The 18623-nt window shown below is 37.4% G+C and overlaps 1 protein-coding gene across 1 annotated transcript in view; it reads left to right on the plus strand.

Moving 5' to 3' along the window:
- Positions 1-6555: 6555 nt before the first annotated feature.
- The window catches only part of LOC137406573 (retinal dehydrogenase 2-like), a 105651-nt gene continuing 93583 nt past the window's right edge, over positions 6556-18623 (plus strand). Inside the window, exons 1-2 of the mRNA XM_068093172.1 lie at positions 6556-6683; positions 17320-17424. Of these exons, the coding sequence (XP_067949273.1) occupies positions 6642-6683; positions 17320-17424 (147 nt within the window). The 5' untranslated portion in view covers positions 6556-6641. The remainder of the gene's footprint in view (positions 6684-17319; positions 17425-18623) is intronic.

Genomic DNA, 18623 nt, shown 5'->3' on the forward strand with positions numbered 1-18623 from the left:
TGAACTGACAAGGCAGGTAAAGCATAGCATTTGTGAAAACAATTCGCAATCTCATACAGTTGATGTATATTGCTAGAACTGCACTGATATAATGATCAAACGGGCAATCCTTGTAAGTGCCAAACTCAATGAGTACAAAAATGCAGCAAAGCAAGAGTAGCTATAGCTATATATCGTATTGTTAGCAATATAGTTAACAGGTACGGTAAGTTATTTCGTGCTATTCATGAGAAATTCAAGAGTAACTATCAGTAATTACTTGAGGAATTCACCGTTTTTAGCACAGATTACTTGTACAGAACTTGTTTAAGAAAACCATAGATTAGAGCAAATCAAAGGAGAGCTGAAAGCTCTTTTATTTGGTTAAAGGTTGACTTGTCTCCATAAGTCGACTATTTAATCAACTAGTATGCATCATACTTGCTTGACTTTAAGTGCTGCCTGAGTTCAACGTTCTGATTATTGGACTTCATGCAAACAGTCAGCACCACGAGTAACTCACAGGGAAATTTCTAGAAATTCCCCTGTCATACAGCTCACAACCAAAGTGATAATGGAAAAAGAAAGGGTACTGCTGGTTGACAAATGCGATATTAGCACTCAAATGGCAGTGCAATAGGAGAACTGCAATGGTAGCTGAAATGATCTGGGAGTTATTATGTACAACAAACAGCAATAATGAAAGAAAAAGATGATATGTTTATATCTCTCCCTGCAATAGGAGAAATGCAATATTAGAAGTAAAATGGCAAGCTGCTGGTGTATATATATATATATATATATATATATATATATATATATATATATATATATATATATACTCATGCTACAGACAGTACTGTTTTGGCTATTGAAGCCTCATCAGTGCAGCTCAGAGCTTACGCAAGGGACACAAATCCCATTACCAATGAGAGTTGATTTTCTGCCATAAAACAACTAGGTTGCCTCACAGACTTTAAGAAAATCAATGTGCTGGCACCAGAGTGCTCAAATCACAAAAGTGATGAGCTTTGCACAAAGGCTAATAGTGCCACACCTCTCACAGAGTGCTCAACCAAACCGAAGTAAGGGAGCATATACTCATGCTACAGACAGTACTGTTTCGGCTATTGAAGCCTCATCAGTGCAGCTCAGAGCTTAGGCAAGGGACACAAATCCCATTACCAATGAGAGTTGATTTCCTGCCATGAAACAACTAGGTTGCCTCACAGACTTTAAGAAAATCAATGTGCTGGCACCAGAGTGCTCAAATCACAAAAGTGATGAGCTTTGCACAAAGGCTAATAGTGCCACACTTCTCACAGAGTGCTCAACCAAACCAAAAAAAAAAAAATATATATATATATATATAGTGTATATATATAGCCAAAACATGGTATAATAATTAACAGTTTTGGTATATACCAAAACTTTGGTATATATATATACCAAAACCAAATATATATATATATATATACCAGACATATATGTGGCTGAACAAAGAAAACCTAACGGCCAATACAGAGTCGCTAATCATGGCAGCCCAGGAGCAAGTGCTCCCAACAAGGCAACTCCAAACAAAAATCTATCACACTAGAGACGATCCTAAATGCAGACTGTGCAAAGATGCACCTGAGACCATCCAACACATCATCAGTGGATGCAAACAGCCAGCAGGAAATGCATACACTGAGCGGCATAATCATATCGCAGGTGTTGTGTATAGAAGTCTATGTGATGAGTATGGCCTTAATAAACCCAACACTGGTGGGAAGCTTCTGGTAAGGTAAATGAAAATGACTGCGCTAAGATCCTCTGGGACTTTTACATTCGGACTGATAAGCATATCCTAGCAAACCAACCAGAGATAGTGGTGGTGGACAATGAGAACAAGAGGGCTACTATAATAGATATAGCAGTACCCAATGACTACAATATAGCCAGCAAAGAAAAAGAAAAGGTAGAGAAATATCTCCCTTTTGGAGAAGAGATTGAAAAATGCTGGGATGTAAGAACAACTGTAATCCCAGTAGTCATTGGGGCTTTGGGCGCAATAACACCGGCGCATAAAATGTGGCTTGCCCAAATACCGACAGCAATCAACTCAGGTGAGTTGCAGAAAAAAGTGCTATTGGAAAGAGCTAAGATCTTGAGGCGAGTGCTCAAACTCCCAGGTCTCTGGTAGGAGACCCGAGTTAGAGCAGAAATTACCACCCATACGGGTTAACCGGGGTGAGGAAACAAAGTATATGTATTTATACATACATATTATATATAGTATATATATTTTGTATATATATATATATAGTTGGGAGCTGTATATAGCAACCATAGCATACCAGGTCATAGCAACCGATATCAAGAGGTTGTGATATTTGTCTAGATTTCTGTATTTATATCTAAAACATTATGCTGAATTTAAAAAAAATCTCAACAGATTTTAGCTTGTTGTCATAGAAATGGATGTATATTTATAAAAAAAATGTAGGCCTATTACTTAATTTTGCAGATATTAAAAACGGCTTAGCAGTACCGCAAAATTGGGCACAGCATCAACAAGTACTTTAGAAAAGAATCAACAGTAACATATTGCACACCATCGGTCACTATTTACTTCGATCTTGTAAATTCGAATGATTATTTTTATAACTAAATCTTATAAAATCGAATAATCATTCTTACAATTAAATATTGTAATAATCTTATAAAAATTGTTAGAAAAATATCATTGTCATTTCCTTTACGTTCACTGCTTTGGACATCAGTTGGAATACCGCATTACTCATTATAAGTATCCAAAATGTCAGAGTCTCGTAGAACCGGCAAAAAGAAACAATTATTTTTCAGTACTTCTACATTAACTATATATTGTATCGTTATAAATCGTTAAAATAGAAAAATAATCGTTAGAAAAATAACATTGCCATTTCCTTTACTTTCACTGCTTTGGACATCAGTTGGAATACCAAAGTATTCATTATAAGTGTCTAAAATGTTAGAGTCCAGTAGAATCGGCAAAAAAAATGATTACTTTTTAGTACTTCAACGTTAATTACATAAACCTTCGGCAATTGGACAATGTGATAGACTGGTGAAATGTGCGCTTTTTTCATGAAATGCGCACGACTTAATAGTTCTACTCTCTGTCGCACCGTCTTATCGGCGTTTCGTTGGCCGGTCTTAATTTTGATTAAAATAGGCTTGGCAAGTTTTTATTTCGATTTTAGGCCGAATTAATCTGTCTATTTATGTATAATCCGATCAGATGGGTTAGTTTTAAGATATTGCGGTAACCTTTCAAAGACCTGGTAACATATTTAAATAGGGTTATATGTGTTTTGTATCATTATTATACTAAAACGACTCTACACAAAAATTGTTAAATTTGTTGAAGAGATTTTAGTACAAGGGTTTGGATAATTTTTCGGAAGATGCATGCACATATGCATTTATCATAAATCTCCCAAACAATTGTTTTGACCATGCTTGGTCGTGGGAAAATATAATTGTACAACTGCTTCGCTTATATATTTGAAATAAGGACAAAAAGAGAATTAATTTAACATATAATTTATGGCCATAGACTAAATTTGCAGTGGATAACAAAGTTTGTAAATGAGAATTTTAGTTTCCCAGAAAAGAGGTCCAGTTTATTTTGCACACTACTGTATATGTCATAAGTTTGTGAGAATGTTTCTTTACACGGATCAATAGGACTCAAATGTTCAATAAACACGCGCTTTACACACTGTCTGTACCATTGAGCATTGAGCTAAATGTTTAACTGCTGTATAGTAGATGGCAAACACCATAATTGATGCGATCAAATGGGCTCCTGTAGTGTGAGTTGATGTACATCAAATATAATAATAATTCATCAAACCATGACTGTACCGTTGCTTGACAGATCTATAACATACGGTAAGTGATTCTCCTTTACTACCGGTACTACAAAAGACAGTCTTAGCTATGCTCACCAAACTACACACCAACTATGGAAAAATTTTTAAAATGATTGCAATTATTGGTATCACCGTACACAAATTGCTGATGAGAAATGTCAGAACACAAGAGATGAATTTCAAGCAGCCTAGTTATAAAATGCTTTAAATTAAGCTTACCTGTATCATTGTGACAATGCGTACTCTCTCTGCCACCAGACTGCTCCATCCTTGTTGAGATAATCACAGTACTGTTCCCAAACCATCCTAGCAGCTTCAGTTGGTCTAATGGGGCGAGCTTCAACACTATGCATAGTGTCCGCTAGATTAGACGGTTCTCGAAGTAATGGTGGCACTGTTCCTTCAGGAGGATGGCAAGAACTACGAATGAGATTGTGAAGAGTGCAGCAAGCCAATACAAGACTTCTAGTTTTATCTGGTTGAAGGTCAATGCGACGAATTATAATTCTCCATGTCGAAGAGAGAAATCCAAAAGAGTTTTCGATTAGCCTTCTAACCCGTGATAAATGGCAATTAAAAATCCTTCTCTCACTTGTCAAAACCCTTTTCGGATATGGTCGCATCAAGTGAGATTTTAATGAAACGCCTCCTCGGCTAATATTACATAAGGTAAAGGTTCTTTACACCCTGACAGCAAGCGGGCAGGCGGTACATTAATATTATTGCTGGTTAATGCTGCCTGCAGCGTACTCTCTTCAAAAACACCCCCTCTGAAGCTTGACCTTGAGCCAAAACATCAACTTACGTAAAGGAGTAGTTTGAGTCATACATAGCCAGCAAGATAATTGATTCCTGCCCCTTGTAGTTATGGTACTCAGACCCAGCATGCCAAGGCTTGTTCATCATGACATTTTTGCCGTAAAGGGCACCAACGGTATTTGGGAAATTCCATTTCTGTTTCAAATCAGTGGAGATGTTAAACCATTCTTGCACACTAGATGGACTTTTAATAAAGTCAGCTTTTAAAAAAGTGTAGATTGCTCTTGAAGTTTTAGAAATTATTTGTGATAAGCTATCAACTGAAATGTACCATTCATAATGCAGCTGAGTTAAACTAGCGCCGGTAGCAAAATATCTCTGTGTTACCATCAATCTTTCTTCTGCAGTAATAGCTTCTCTATTATAGTGGGTATCTAGTTTCTTTATTTGTAGCTCAACTTTTGACAGAACTAAGCGAAACTCTTTAGACAATCGGAAGTAATTTTGGAACATGCCAACTCGGTTGGATGGTAGCTGGTCATCGCCAGTAGCATCAATAAGATTTGGCACAGTTGAATAAGCGCCATGTATGATATGTAATCCAGTAATTAAATGGACCCATGGTTTACCCTTTCTCAAATCTTCCTACAAATACACAGAACATGCGGTGGTAGAATCATGTGAAAAGTCGGTTTGGGTCACAAATGGAGGAAATATTTTCCAGAATAATAATAGGCAATATTTCTTGGCCGGTTTTTAACGGTTGGCCTAACCGGGTATAGTGACAATAAATAAAATTATGTGAATTCAAAATATTGATAAAAAAATCACAAACAAAATTGTTAAATTGAATGTTCACAATATGAATAGCATAAACAATAGACATATTTCAAAATTAAAATATTCGAACGCACCTGTTTTTATCTGACTTCATCTAAAGCAGGGGTTCTCATCCTTTTTCATTCAATTCCCCCTTTTGCCTTTTCTTAAATTTGATTCCGACCGCACTTTTAACTCACATGACTAAAAACAACCGATACAAATTATAATCCCGTTTTATTGTACACATCTAAACATATAACAACATAATACAAATATTTATACAGCATGCATACGACAAAACATCACCTTCGGCATGGTGGTGATTTGGTTTATGACTAGCTTAACCTACTATCCAATTAAAATCTGGATGGATGTGTTCACATATATTTGGGTTCTGACTAGTAGCTCATTATTAGCAACCAGTGTTATAGATAAAACCATAATGCTAAATAATGAAACCCAAACTCACTCGGCACTGCAAGACATAAATTAGAAATTTATTAAATCAGACACTTCTTTGGTCCCCTCTTGTATATTCAAAATTCCTCCTAGAGGGAATTCCTCTCTGGTTGGGAACACCTGATCTAAAGCTATAACGACTGCAGCACAACATAGTAGTAAATCGTCGTTGTATTACTCCATCATTGCAAAAAACTACTTTAGACGAACTAAATTATTACTATTATTACTAATTACTATAAGAATTACTGTAAGAAGCAGAGTGGGCGTGATATGGATCAATGGCGAGGCTTTAGTTTACGTTTTTGGTGATAAGCGGTAAAAATGGAATAGGGATCGATGTTGTATTGGTTTATATTGGTTAAAAATAGTGACCCATTTTGTATAATCGGAGTTCGAGTTGGTAGTTCAAAAACGTAGTTCAAGTCGTAAACAAGCTCGAAGTGGTTCCAACTCTATCGTAGTTGAAGCAACTCCGATAATCGGCCAGGTGTAAACACATCTTTAGTATAATAAAAATCTATCAAAACGAAGAAAAAGACAAGCGGCTCGATGAGCTCGACGCATTGACGAAATATTTTGGAGTAGCGCTTGGGCTAAAATCTAAGCGCTGAGGTTAAAGGTCATCCTTAGATCGCGCAAGTCTTTTTTCGCTGCAAAAAGTTTACACAAAATATTACACTCTATTCTTGTTTTTTTTACGTAGCGCTTTCTCACACTATGACATCACCAAATCGAAATCTGAATATTGAGTTTACTAAGGTAATTTCAAATGAAAGGCATAGTAATTGGATGTTAATGTTATTATTTACAAATATGAACAAGGTGCTCAGCATCTTTTTAGCGACAATACCCGTAATAATAATATCTTTGCCACAATTTAATTTTTTAAATCGTCAGTGTCTCGTGATCAAAAAGATGCCTTCGATGTAATGGCTGTTATCTTGTTCTTGAAATTCGCCATAAAATGGTTTGAATGTTGTCGTTTGGTAACTGTTGCAAACCCTATGTAGTTAACTACAGTTGGTTGTTGCAAAACATGAGCGTTTATTTGGCGCTGCGTTACCTTTTCAAGTGTTGGAATGAAAAGAACTGTTGAGTTTATAAATGTGCATGGTTGAAGCTCAGACAATCGTATTGTTTTATGCAAACGTAATTGTCATGAGATTATGATCAAGTTGAAGTGATTTTTGTAGTTAAACTGTCAGTAGTTAACAGTCACTTTGATATACATAAACAATCAGCTAATTCGTCAGTACTATTTTATTGCACTCTCTCAATAATCCAATTAGTTCACGGTCAAAACGTGTACAATACAAAAACCGTGCTCGCTAGATCCTGTCCAATGCGCTAGATCCTGTCCAATGCGCATGTCTCCACAGGTCAAGGTTAGCAACACTTAGTTAGCATGACAGCCTTGCGTAAAGTTACATGTATAAAACAACACTTCACCACATTCCCTTCTGATCTCAAGATCACTTAACAATATCAAAAAAGATGATAATCTGCCAAGTTTAGGGGAGGCCTTCTATCCCAGACTGGTCTCATGTGATTGTCATTGTCAATATCATCAACATCTACTACCGGATTGTCAATATGGAACTCCATCTCAATGCCTCCAGCACCACACCACGTCTGCACCACATCATTCTCGGAGCTACATCTCTCACCATCAGCGCATCTTACATCAGCGGCATGTCGATTCACACCATTCACTTCCAGAGTATGTTCACCGACAATATTTGCGACATGTCCAATCTTTCATTGGGAGTCACATCTGGCATTTCTGGGTTTGAAAAAAACCATGTCTCCCACTTTGAAAGGGTTATATTTTGCATTCCTTGACCCCACATCTGTCTTGCTCGCACCTGGTAGTTTGGTCTCATACTGAAACAGGGCTTGCATCGGTACCGTGCCGCCTGAATTGGGAGAGAATTGTACCAATATACCATGGCTTCTACTGATCCTCCAGAACGCGCAACCATCCGTTTGATTGTACGATGATTTCTCTCTACAATACCGTTCCCTGAGTGCCTGTATGCACAACAATACACTGGCACGACTCCCCACCTCTGTAGGAACTCTTTAGTCTGAGTGCTTGAGAAGCATGGCCGGTTATCCATCAATAACTCTTCAGGCGCTCCTCTCTCACGAAACGCTCTCATTAGCTGCTTTGTCACTGCATCTGCCGTCTCATTCTGCAGTGGCATCCATATGGCATATCGACTGGGACCGCAATCAACAAGTGTTAAATATGGTTTTCCTGTCACAAAGGCAACATCTACTGTCAGCCGAAACCATGCTGTGCTTAAAGACAGCTGCCCATGTTCTCAGCGCACTGGATGTGGATCAATACTTCTACATTTCTGACATGCGTTAACCACTTGTTCTACTACATCATGAGTGAACGCAACTTCTGTCATTTTCTGTACCAGGTACAGAGTTCGCGCAATCCCGAGGTGATGTCGCTCATGATTATTAATCACCACTGATTTCATATCTTTCCCCTCACTGTCATCAAACAACACACTCAAGCACACCTTTGACTCCTTCAGCCATTTCTGCGGCACCCGTGTTAGTTTGTCTGCTAAGTTCCTCTCCGAGGGCACCAGACTTACATGAACATCTTGCTGATAATCTGCAATGATCTGTGCTATGGTCCTGAGCTTCTCTTAATAACCATTTCACTTAATCTACTAACCTTCGGACGCTTGGTGCCTGCTAGTATTGACTTCACCCACGCATGCGCACTAGCAGAGTCAGTAACTACTTCGGCTCTCCTCTGCCCCCCAGTGCAGCATCAAATTTATACCTTTGATCACAGCTTCTAATTCTGCTAGTTTAATGTGGGCCACATCATTCTTTCGTAGCCATGACGCATTTTCGACTATATCCTTATCTATCTGCAGTGCACACCCTATAGCTATGCTACTGGCATCACACCATACCACAGCTTCTTTGTTACACATCACACTCTATGTTCCCTTCACAGTATCATGATTGCCCAGTCTCCAGGCCAAGTTTTCAACTTGTGATGTAACGTAAGAGGGCAATGCATCATCCCACTGAATCGCATTCGTCTGGCGTTTTATGTAACTGCAGGCCACTCGTAACCAGCCTGCTACAGGATAATGGCCGGTTAGCTTGCCACAAACAGAGAACAAGTCTCTCTTGGTAGGTGCTTTCTTCGGATCAGGTAACAGCCCGTCTCGCTTCCACTCTAACTTTGCTATAGGCCCAGATACAACACGAAAACTGAGCACTCGAGTATTTCCATAACTGAGCAGGTGTTTTTGCACACTCTCTGATGATACCACTTCCTCAATAACCCAGATATCATCAATGTAGTGATCTGTCCCCTCCTTCACTTCTTGGTTTAAAGCAAAAACTGCACAACTATCTAAAACCCCTAAATCTATCCCAAAACCCATCCTAGTCATCACATATAACCTCCCCTTGTACTTTACAGCTTGAAACTTTCTTAGCTCATCTGTGATGTGAACCTGGAGATAGGCTTTCTTCAGATCTAGAATAGAAGCCTGGCTTTTTCTTTTACTCCAAGCTCTCAGCTTTTTCTGGCACACAGCAGTGTCTTGACCTGGAAAACTTCTAACATGCTGGTTAAGGTCCCGATAGTCCATCACTGGTCGCACTTTCTTTGGTTTATTAGGTTGTGCCGCCGCCATCAGAGGGATTATGCCACTAATATTTCTATGGACACTACTATCATACGCCTGCAACCAACCATCTTTTATCCATCGCTCTGCCTCGTTACAGAACTCCTCTCGCTGTTCTTTGGAAACAGAATATTGGGGACACGTATTTCTCAACTCTGGTTCTCTATCCTTCCATTTCCACTCTGGGATGCACTTTCCACCATCAAATACAGCTGTAAAATCATTGTCTTCAACTCTCAGAGCTCCGTCTCTATCTGAAGTCACCATCCCAGCTGCACAACATTGATAGCCCCAGGTCACGCTGCTGTCTTTACCAATCAACACGCCTCCCATCTTAGTGATAATATCCATCCCCAAGATAACATGAGCGCTAGACACCAGCGCTGGTGCTACCAGGCACCTATTTGTTACTTCCAGTCCATCAACAAATAGGTCTACATCTGCCTCACCAATGCACAGTGTCTTCTCGCCATTTAGCATTGTCACAATTCGTAGTGGTCCTAATGCAACAATGTCATTATCTGCACACATCCTTTTAGTAACCACCTATTTCTGACACCCCGAATCAACTAAAGCTTTTAATGGCCTTTGATTTTTTGATATGATAGTGATAAATAGTAACACCTCGTCAGCTATTGTTGACTGAGGTAGGCATCCGGTGCTGATGCTCCTCTTCTATGTTTTCCGTCTGACCCTGTTTTGGTACAAGTTTCTGGGGGCAACTTCTCGCTATTTGGGACTGATCACCAAAGATATAGCATGCTCAGATTTCACTGGGATTAGCACCACTATTTGGTTTCACCCCCTTTTCTGTGAACAGTCTCGAGCGAAATGAGAACCTCCACATATATAACAACTTAGTTTTGGTTTGTGTCCATATTGGCTGTAGCCCACAGCACAGGCTTGACTACCTGATCTACTGGACAACATCAGTCTGGCGTGTGTGACCAAATCAGTCAACTCCAGGGTTTCTACCGAAGCCATTGATTTCAGTTGAACAGATATGTTCAATAGAAGGCCAGTCATAAATGCACATTTCAGCAAGGGGTCTGCATGTGTCCGTCCAATTAGATTAACCAGCTTTCTCAAATTAGATAGATATACATCTACAATCTCACCTTCTTGTAGGACGCGTCTCTGAAGCTGGTCGTAAGCAGCATAGCAGTTGACACCAAACGCCTGGAGCATCGCAGGCTTCAGCTTCGCATAATCATTTTTAGTTTCATCTCCCAGCTGCTTATAAACAGCAAACGCTGGCCCATTCAGAAACAAAGGCAAGAATGCTGTTAGATCGTTGATCTTTTGTATCTTTGCTACCAGTTCAATTTTCTCTAGCCAGTCAGCAAAATCTCCACTCATTTGTGAATCCTCATATCTTAAAATTACATCCGATAACTTAAGTGTCGCCATTTTTATTGCCGAAATAGCCTGTAGTTAAACTATTGTCACTTTAATATACATAAACAATCAGCTAATTGTTATTCATATTGTAACAATATTCAGTATTGTAACAGTATTGTAACAATAAACAATATTCAGCTAATCATATTGTTTGATGCACACGTAAATGTCATGAGATAAAGTTGAAGTGATTTTCAGTTTTGTTCTGCAACTTTTACATTATACCTGAAACTAGAGAAAGTAGAAAAAGTACTGCAATAAACAAACGCAAGTATTTAAAGATGTGGTTGCGTCAAAAAGGTCAATTTAATGAAATTAAGACCAATAAAAAGCTAAAACATTAGCTACAATTTGGTGTCATGTTTGTCTTTGTAGACTAACCCTGCCCAGAGATATATGCACTTAAATGAGGTAATCTTTTAAAAAGCTCACATTCCAGCGGGTGCTTCATTCGTGACATAACTCGTGATACATCTAAGATCGCCTAACACAACAAACAACATATCGACTGATAGACAAAGAAAAATACTTTCTTTTAAAATCAACTCAATTTTGACGCAACCACATCTTTAATACAATTATGCTTTAATTTGCTCTATGAAGCAAGGATTGCAGTCTTGAGTCATACAAAAAATTAGTAAGGCTCAATTTAGAAATTATGCAGACTGTAACCTTGGTGGATGATACCAATAAGGGTAGAGATTACAATAGCTGCAACAAAATAATGCAGTATGTATTTTAGCCATCAAATGAAAGTCCCTATTTATATATTTTGTATGTCACAAAGTGAATTTTAGATATGGACACAAACGATTATCATTCAATAACATGTTTCTAGTGCAGCTGCTTGATTCCTTGATATACTAACCATGCATGCCTAATGCCTGCATAGTCTCAAAACGATGAAATATATATATATATATATATATCTCAATGTAAGCATATCTTTTCAAAACGTAATAGAAAGAAGCACGCATTGAATATGAGCACAAATACTGTAAAGACTGGTTCATGTTGATTTGGAGAATAACTGGCTTGGATTGTTAGATATCTTTCAATTTATTGAATTCAAGGCGTAAAAACTAAAAATGTATAAACAATGAGTAGTACAATGTTCTAATAATACATGGAGAGCAGAGAGAGAGAGAGAGAGAGGGCACAGGTAATAATAAGGACCCTGCGCAGCAGATTGCAAAGGCAGCGCAACGGATCGCATCACACAAAGCGAGGCTGGGCTCAAACGATCACCCCAGCCAATGCGTGGGCCCATGCTGCCACAATAACTAGGCAAAACACAAACAACTACATGCTGTCACAGTATCTGAAGATTCAATTAATGCAAGGCAATGTCCTGGTAGCTATAAACAATTATCACTTTGTTTACAAATACCGTATTCATAATGCTACCAAATGACTATTACAATATGCAATATAAACAACATAATACTACTCATGGGTAGATAAAAAAGGTACGTAGACTATTCCACATTGTCAGTATTTAAACATGAATAGATGGAAAGAATATTAAACAATTGTTACAATGCAGACAGAATATCCAGGCTCTTTGAATTAATTAAAAGACTCAATCGCTTCAGTCTTGGAGTACGTTTAGAATTTGGTTTTTTAAAGATGCTTGAACGTACAACTATTCGAAAGAGCATTTTTTGAGTCAGCTCCTACAAAAGAACAGCAGTGGTAGCCAAACCAACGCACATTCGCCAACAAACTGTACCAACCCTAACAACTATTTCAATTCTGAAATCATTTTTGGTTTTAAGCTGGCAACATTTATTTTCCTTTAGAAGGAAATACCATCGTTAGACAGAGATTACATCACCTAGAAAATTTATAAAAGACAACTCAATGCTACATTTAGAAATATTTTATGTTAGACAACACTTGGAAAGACGAGTCTCAACTTGCAGCAAACGTTCTCTATGCTCTCAACACTCCTAGCAAAAGTTTTGATATCATCTGCCAGATTCAAAACCCCACTCAGACCATTGAAAACCTTTTGGATAGTTTACTGAAATACTTTGTGTGCTGCAGTTATACCCATCACAAGTCTTTTCATTTGAAACAAACCAACATGACTGACAAAAGTAGCTATATCTCTAGAAAATGGTTCCATTTCACACTGGATAAATTTCAGTTTCAAATTCAATTTTAAAAACAGTTCCGTGTCACCCAGTTCTACCAGCATCTCCTGTACTGTAAGTACAGAGTAGCACTCTTTGATAATAGCAGTGCTTACCCTTCGTATGTCAGCGCATAAGCGAACATCACCATTCTTCTTGGGCAGCACAACGAGTGAGCTAACCAAAGTGAACCGTGCACCTTGTGCTGTTTCAATAATCCCTTCTTGCAACAACCTATCAAAATATCATCTGCTTGATTACAGTTGCTGAAAGGCACACATTCAATGGGCTTTTCTACAAGATTAATATTTGGATCTATGCCCAGCTTGACCAGAACATTTTTCAATTTTTCCATCCCTTCAAATCATTCTGGGTATTTTGCTTTTACAATAGTTTTTAACTCAGTACAATCTCTATTAATCGTACATATATCAAACTTTACATGTATAATTTTTAAGCCTACTGGCAATGTTAGTACAAATTACATTACATGCCTTACCTTTAAATACATCAAATGTAGCAACAGTCAAAAGATTATTCAGTGTTATCTCAGCAGTAAACTGCCAAGTAATGGTCAGTAAGGACTAAATTGTCCAAATGTTTAGCTGTCGGTTGTGTTCAACATATACTAGTACCTCCTATACTAGTTTTACATTGGGATATTTGACAAATATTCTCATTTTTCCTCGTGAAATCGTGGCTAAAGTTGTGTACAGCTGTCGGGGTATGATGTTCTAAAACAGTAGGTTCTAATCCGGTGATAGCTGATTGGCTGATGGTTTACCATCGCTACCAGTATTCTTTTTTTTGGCAATATTTTACTCTTGCATAATGTCCTTCTTTCTTACAGACTCTACACGTTTTGCTTGTAGTCTGATTACTAGAATCGCTAAATTTATTTCTTTGCTTAGAACATTAGAAATGAGTAGTCCTCTTGCTACTAGTATCGCTAGATGATATAAAAGCCTTAAAGTCCATGTTTGGTACAAGAATGTCTAACTAGTAAAAGCCTAGCCGCAAGCTTGCTTTCAAACAGCAGAGCCATTCCTTTTATTTGAGTAGCACCAGCAAGTGTTTTGACACCCTCATCAATGAACTTTTTGTGACAAAGTAACGTGATTGACGCCATAAATGAATTCTCCAATGAATTTTCCTTTATTGCTGCACCAAAGTTACAGTAACAGGCAATTTTCCCAAGGCGCACCTGAAAATCCATAATTAATTTGCCATCATGTCTTTTCATTGCACTGAACTGTGTACACTCTAGCTGCTAATTTCTGAGCCTGTCATAATGATCGATAAGAATTCTACTGAAATCTATAAAATCTTTATCTAGGGTGCTGCATAAAAAACTAAGTTTTTGGGAGTTTGATACTGTGTGATACTAAGTCCCTTGAGAAAGACCGTTATAGAAATCCTAGCAGCTGACACAATTATAATAAAGTTACATGAGACAATCTTGCAATGAGCAAGAACTTCCCCATTGTTAATTTTATGTTTTGTAGTTCACAAAGGAGGTTGTATATATAGATGTAAACAACTATTATTCAATAACATGTTTTTAAATCAGCTGCTTTTTTTCTTGAAATACTAACTGCGCATGCCTAATGCCTGTGTAGTCTCAACATGATAGAATATTAGATATGTGTATAATATATATATATATAATATATTTATATATAATATAATATATGTGTATAATTTCAATATAAACACTATACCCATTTTTTATTTTCACACAAAAACTAACTAGAAGAAGAACAAAATATTTCTAAAGTTACCAAGTATATTACGTCTTTTTTTGCCAATTAGCTTACATATAATAGATCTAAAAATATCACAAAAACATTGAGCATGCGAAACATTATGGAGTGAGTACTGTGAGTAACTGAATACTAAAAAGTATTAAATTCAATTAGTTAAAGGTGTATGAATCTATGCATCTGTCTAAGTGAGAATCTTTACCTATATTCCAGTATAATGAACATTAGACAGTCTTCCAAAAGACTTGACCTTTATCTTGTTCTTCATATAGTTACCAAACCTATTCAACGTTCGTTGGTTAGCTATGGCTGAAATGCATTTTAGTTATACCTGATAGTTCAAAACTGCGTCAGATGGGCAGTTGTATGCATTCAGCCAAATTTGCTTTGCTTGAGCACTACAGCATCTGGAGAAACTGGTCATAGGACTTTTTCTCTGAACATCCGTAGGTGTACTTACCCCTGTTTGTCCTGATGAGCCTGCTCTCAGTTGTTACCTCATATGCTTTATAATATGGCCCTCCTGCATATCTATTACATATACTGGGCAACCAGGTTTTAAACTAGGCAAATGGCCTGCTCTATGGTGGATATCATGATTGATTTCAGTATGTAAATGTATATAATGTCCATTCATTGGTCTCTGGCAACTTCCATTGGCTCCTGCAACTCTCTCTTTCTCTCTCTCTTTCTCTCTCTCTTTCTCTCTTTCTCTCTCTTTCTCTCTCTCTTTCTCTCTCTCTTTCTCTCTCTTTCTCTCTCTCTTTCTCTCTCTTTCTCTCTCTCTTTCTCTCTCTTTCTCTCTCTCTCTTTCTCTCTCTTTTATTGGAAGTGTCGTACATATCAGGTGTAAAGCTCAGGTATGGGTCATCAGCCTTTTCTCACATTTTCTTTACACCACTGACAGCATGCTCAGCCTCACCATTTGATCTAGAAAACTTAGGCGAGTTTGTGACATATCGACTTCCATAACTCTTCGGGAATTCGAACACCCTCAAGCTGAGCTGAGGCTTGTTCCCTGAAATAATGATTATGCACAGCAAAAATTGCCTTGAACTTGTTGATCATAGCTGGAGATCTTGTGGACTCCTATAATCTAACTCTGATAAAACAACTATATGTATATTCTAAGTAGGTACGCTGACTATGGTGTATCTGGGAAAGTTGAGTAGTATTCTCTACGGAAGTACATATGTTGGTACCACAAAATTTTTCACATTGAAAAATTTCCATGATTTGTAATGACATAGCAGTCTACGAAACAACACTTATAGCTCGGATTTAACACATGGTAACATCTTGATGAGACTGATGAATTCGTTGTGATACCTATAGCCTTTGGTCAGCTGGGATAGCAAGCCTTTGATTAAAATATAGTGCACCGCTGATCTCTGTAAGATCTCTCTTCATGTCTCAATACGGATTAATTACTGTTCTGGGATTTGTTTTGTGAACGTCCCAGCATTTCCTAATCTTAAAGCTTTTCCAGAATCACAAAGCGGAATAGAAGGCATCAATCTTGGTGTGGTCCGCCGTCAAACTATTGTCCATTGGCTTGATATATCCTCTTTGACTTTTACCATTGAAAAATTATGCTACCACTTTGTAACATTGGCAAATGTTATAACTACTAACATAGAATTTATAATTGTCTAAAGAGAATAATGCCATGTTTTTAGTCACCAGATAAAACTCTTTGCTTCTTTAATTTATAAACGGCTGTATTATAAACGTATGTATTACAAGCAGAGACTATTTCCATTGTTTTAAAAAACATGACAACATTGACTAACAGTAGACCCTCCTATAACATATACCTCCGATACCGTAAATTCCAAATAATGTAAAAAATTTATGGGAAGTTTTTATTTCGTACTATGTAACAAATTCCATGTAACGTAGTGTCAAGTTGGGCGAGTTCTCAAACTTGGTTTGAATGGTAACCTATCTCGCCGCACTTGAGAGAGAAAAGACCATGTGTGTATAGCGTTATATCTATTATATATCCAACTTCCTTGACACTCTAATTCGTCGTGATAGCTAACCATAACCATAATCTTTAGCAGATTTAGCACGTACTCTCATATTTGCTGGCAGAGGACAGAATAGCACTACGCACTTTTGTTACCCTTTTTGAAGATCAATGAAGTTTAATAATATTGGAAGTGCTACTACATTCGTAGTACTTGTGTTTAATTTGGAAAATGGGTCTTTTTGTTGGACAATAATATTCTAGGGGCTGAAGCTGCAGTGGACAAGTGGTCCTTTTAAGCTTTTTTCGGATTTTTGATTCGTCAGCCAACAATGTTTTTTTTTCATTGCTTACTCATAGACATGGTGGTAAATCCTTTTCGAAGAAAAAACTATTCAAGCACAGATTGGCCTAACTGATAAGCAACCAATTGTATGTCAATTGTAGTTGTTCATAAACAACGAATGGAGTCCGTCAACTGATGGAAAGGTGTTTCCTACCTTTAATCCAGCTAATGAAGAGAAAATTTGCGATGTGTCAGAAGCCAGTCAGGTATGTGTATTATATATATATGTTATTGCTGTCCTGTTTGACTGTTTGACTTGTGCTTTCTTAAGGTATTTTTAAAATGTCAAGCAAATTCACATGAATTAAATTTTTTATCTGAAAAATACCATGTAAGCATGCAGTAAGCATGCAGTCCATACTCAGGTTATGCTAACTGCTAGTTGGTATCCTATAGATGAACCTAAAAATACCATGTAAGCATGCAGTAAGCATGCAGTCCATACTCAGATTGTGCTAACTGCTAGTCGGTATCCAATAGATGAACCTAAAAATACGATGCAAGCATGCAGTCAATACTCAGGTTGTGCTAACTGCTAGTTGGTATCCTATAGATGAACTTAACAATACGATGTAAGCGTGCAGTAAGCATGCAGTCTATACTCAGGTTGCGCTAACTGCTAGTTGGTATCTTATAGACGAACTTAACAATACGATGTAAGCGTGCAGTAAGCATGCAGCCCATACTCAGGTTGTGCTAACTGCTAGTTGGTATCCTATAGATGAACTTAAAAATACCATGTAAGCATGCAGTAAGCATGCAGTCCATACTCAGGTTGTGCTAACTGCTAGTCGGTATCCTATATATGAACTTACAAAAATTTATTGTAGATGTTATCGGAAAACGTCAGTATTTTTCTAACATTTGCGATTGTTTTTGATATTTGAGATGATCTGATTACCAGGATGTTTCTAGATTAAAGTCGATATAACTAGATCACGTTTAAAAGACTCAGAAAAAAGTACGTATGAAACAACGCCACTAGTTGTTATCGTTGCTATAGTTGATATCGGTTATTGCGTTCAAGTTGCAGCGCTACTCGTCTCTATTCTGTCAGACTTTTTGCAATTATATCTGTCAATTATATCTGTCAATTATATCTGTCAATTATATCTGTCAATTATATCTGTCAATTATATCTGTCAATTATATCTGTCCTAATTGAACTTTCGCTTAATCCGAGCATTTTAATCGCAAGCAAGTTTTATTGATTTTCATTTTGAAACAACCTGCAATCAGATCACCTCAAGCATAAAAAACAATTGTAAATGATAAAAAATATCGATGCTTTTGATGAAATCTAGAAAAATTTAGTGTGAGTTCATCTTTAAGTACTTTTAATACTCGCAATCACTTGCTGTTCAACTACTTTTAACACTCGCAATCACTTGCTGTTTAACTACTT

This window comes from Watersipora subatra, chromosome 10 (assembly GCF_963576615.1).
Source record: "Watersipora subatra chromosome 10, tzWatSuba1.1, whole genome shotgun sequence".
Classification (NCBI taxonomy): Eukaryota; Metazoa; Bryozoa; class Gymnolaemata; order Cheilostomatida; family Watersiporidae; genus Watersipora; species Watersipora subatra.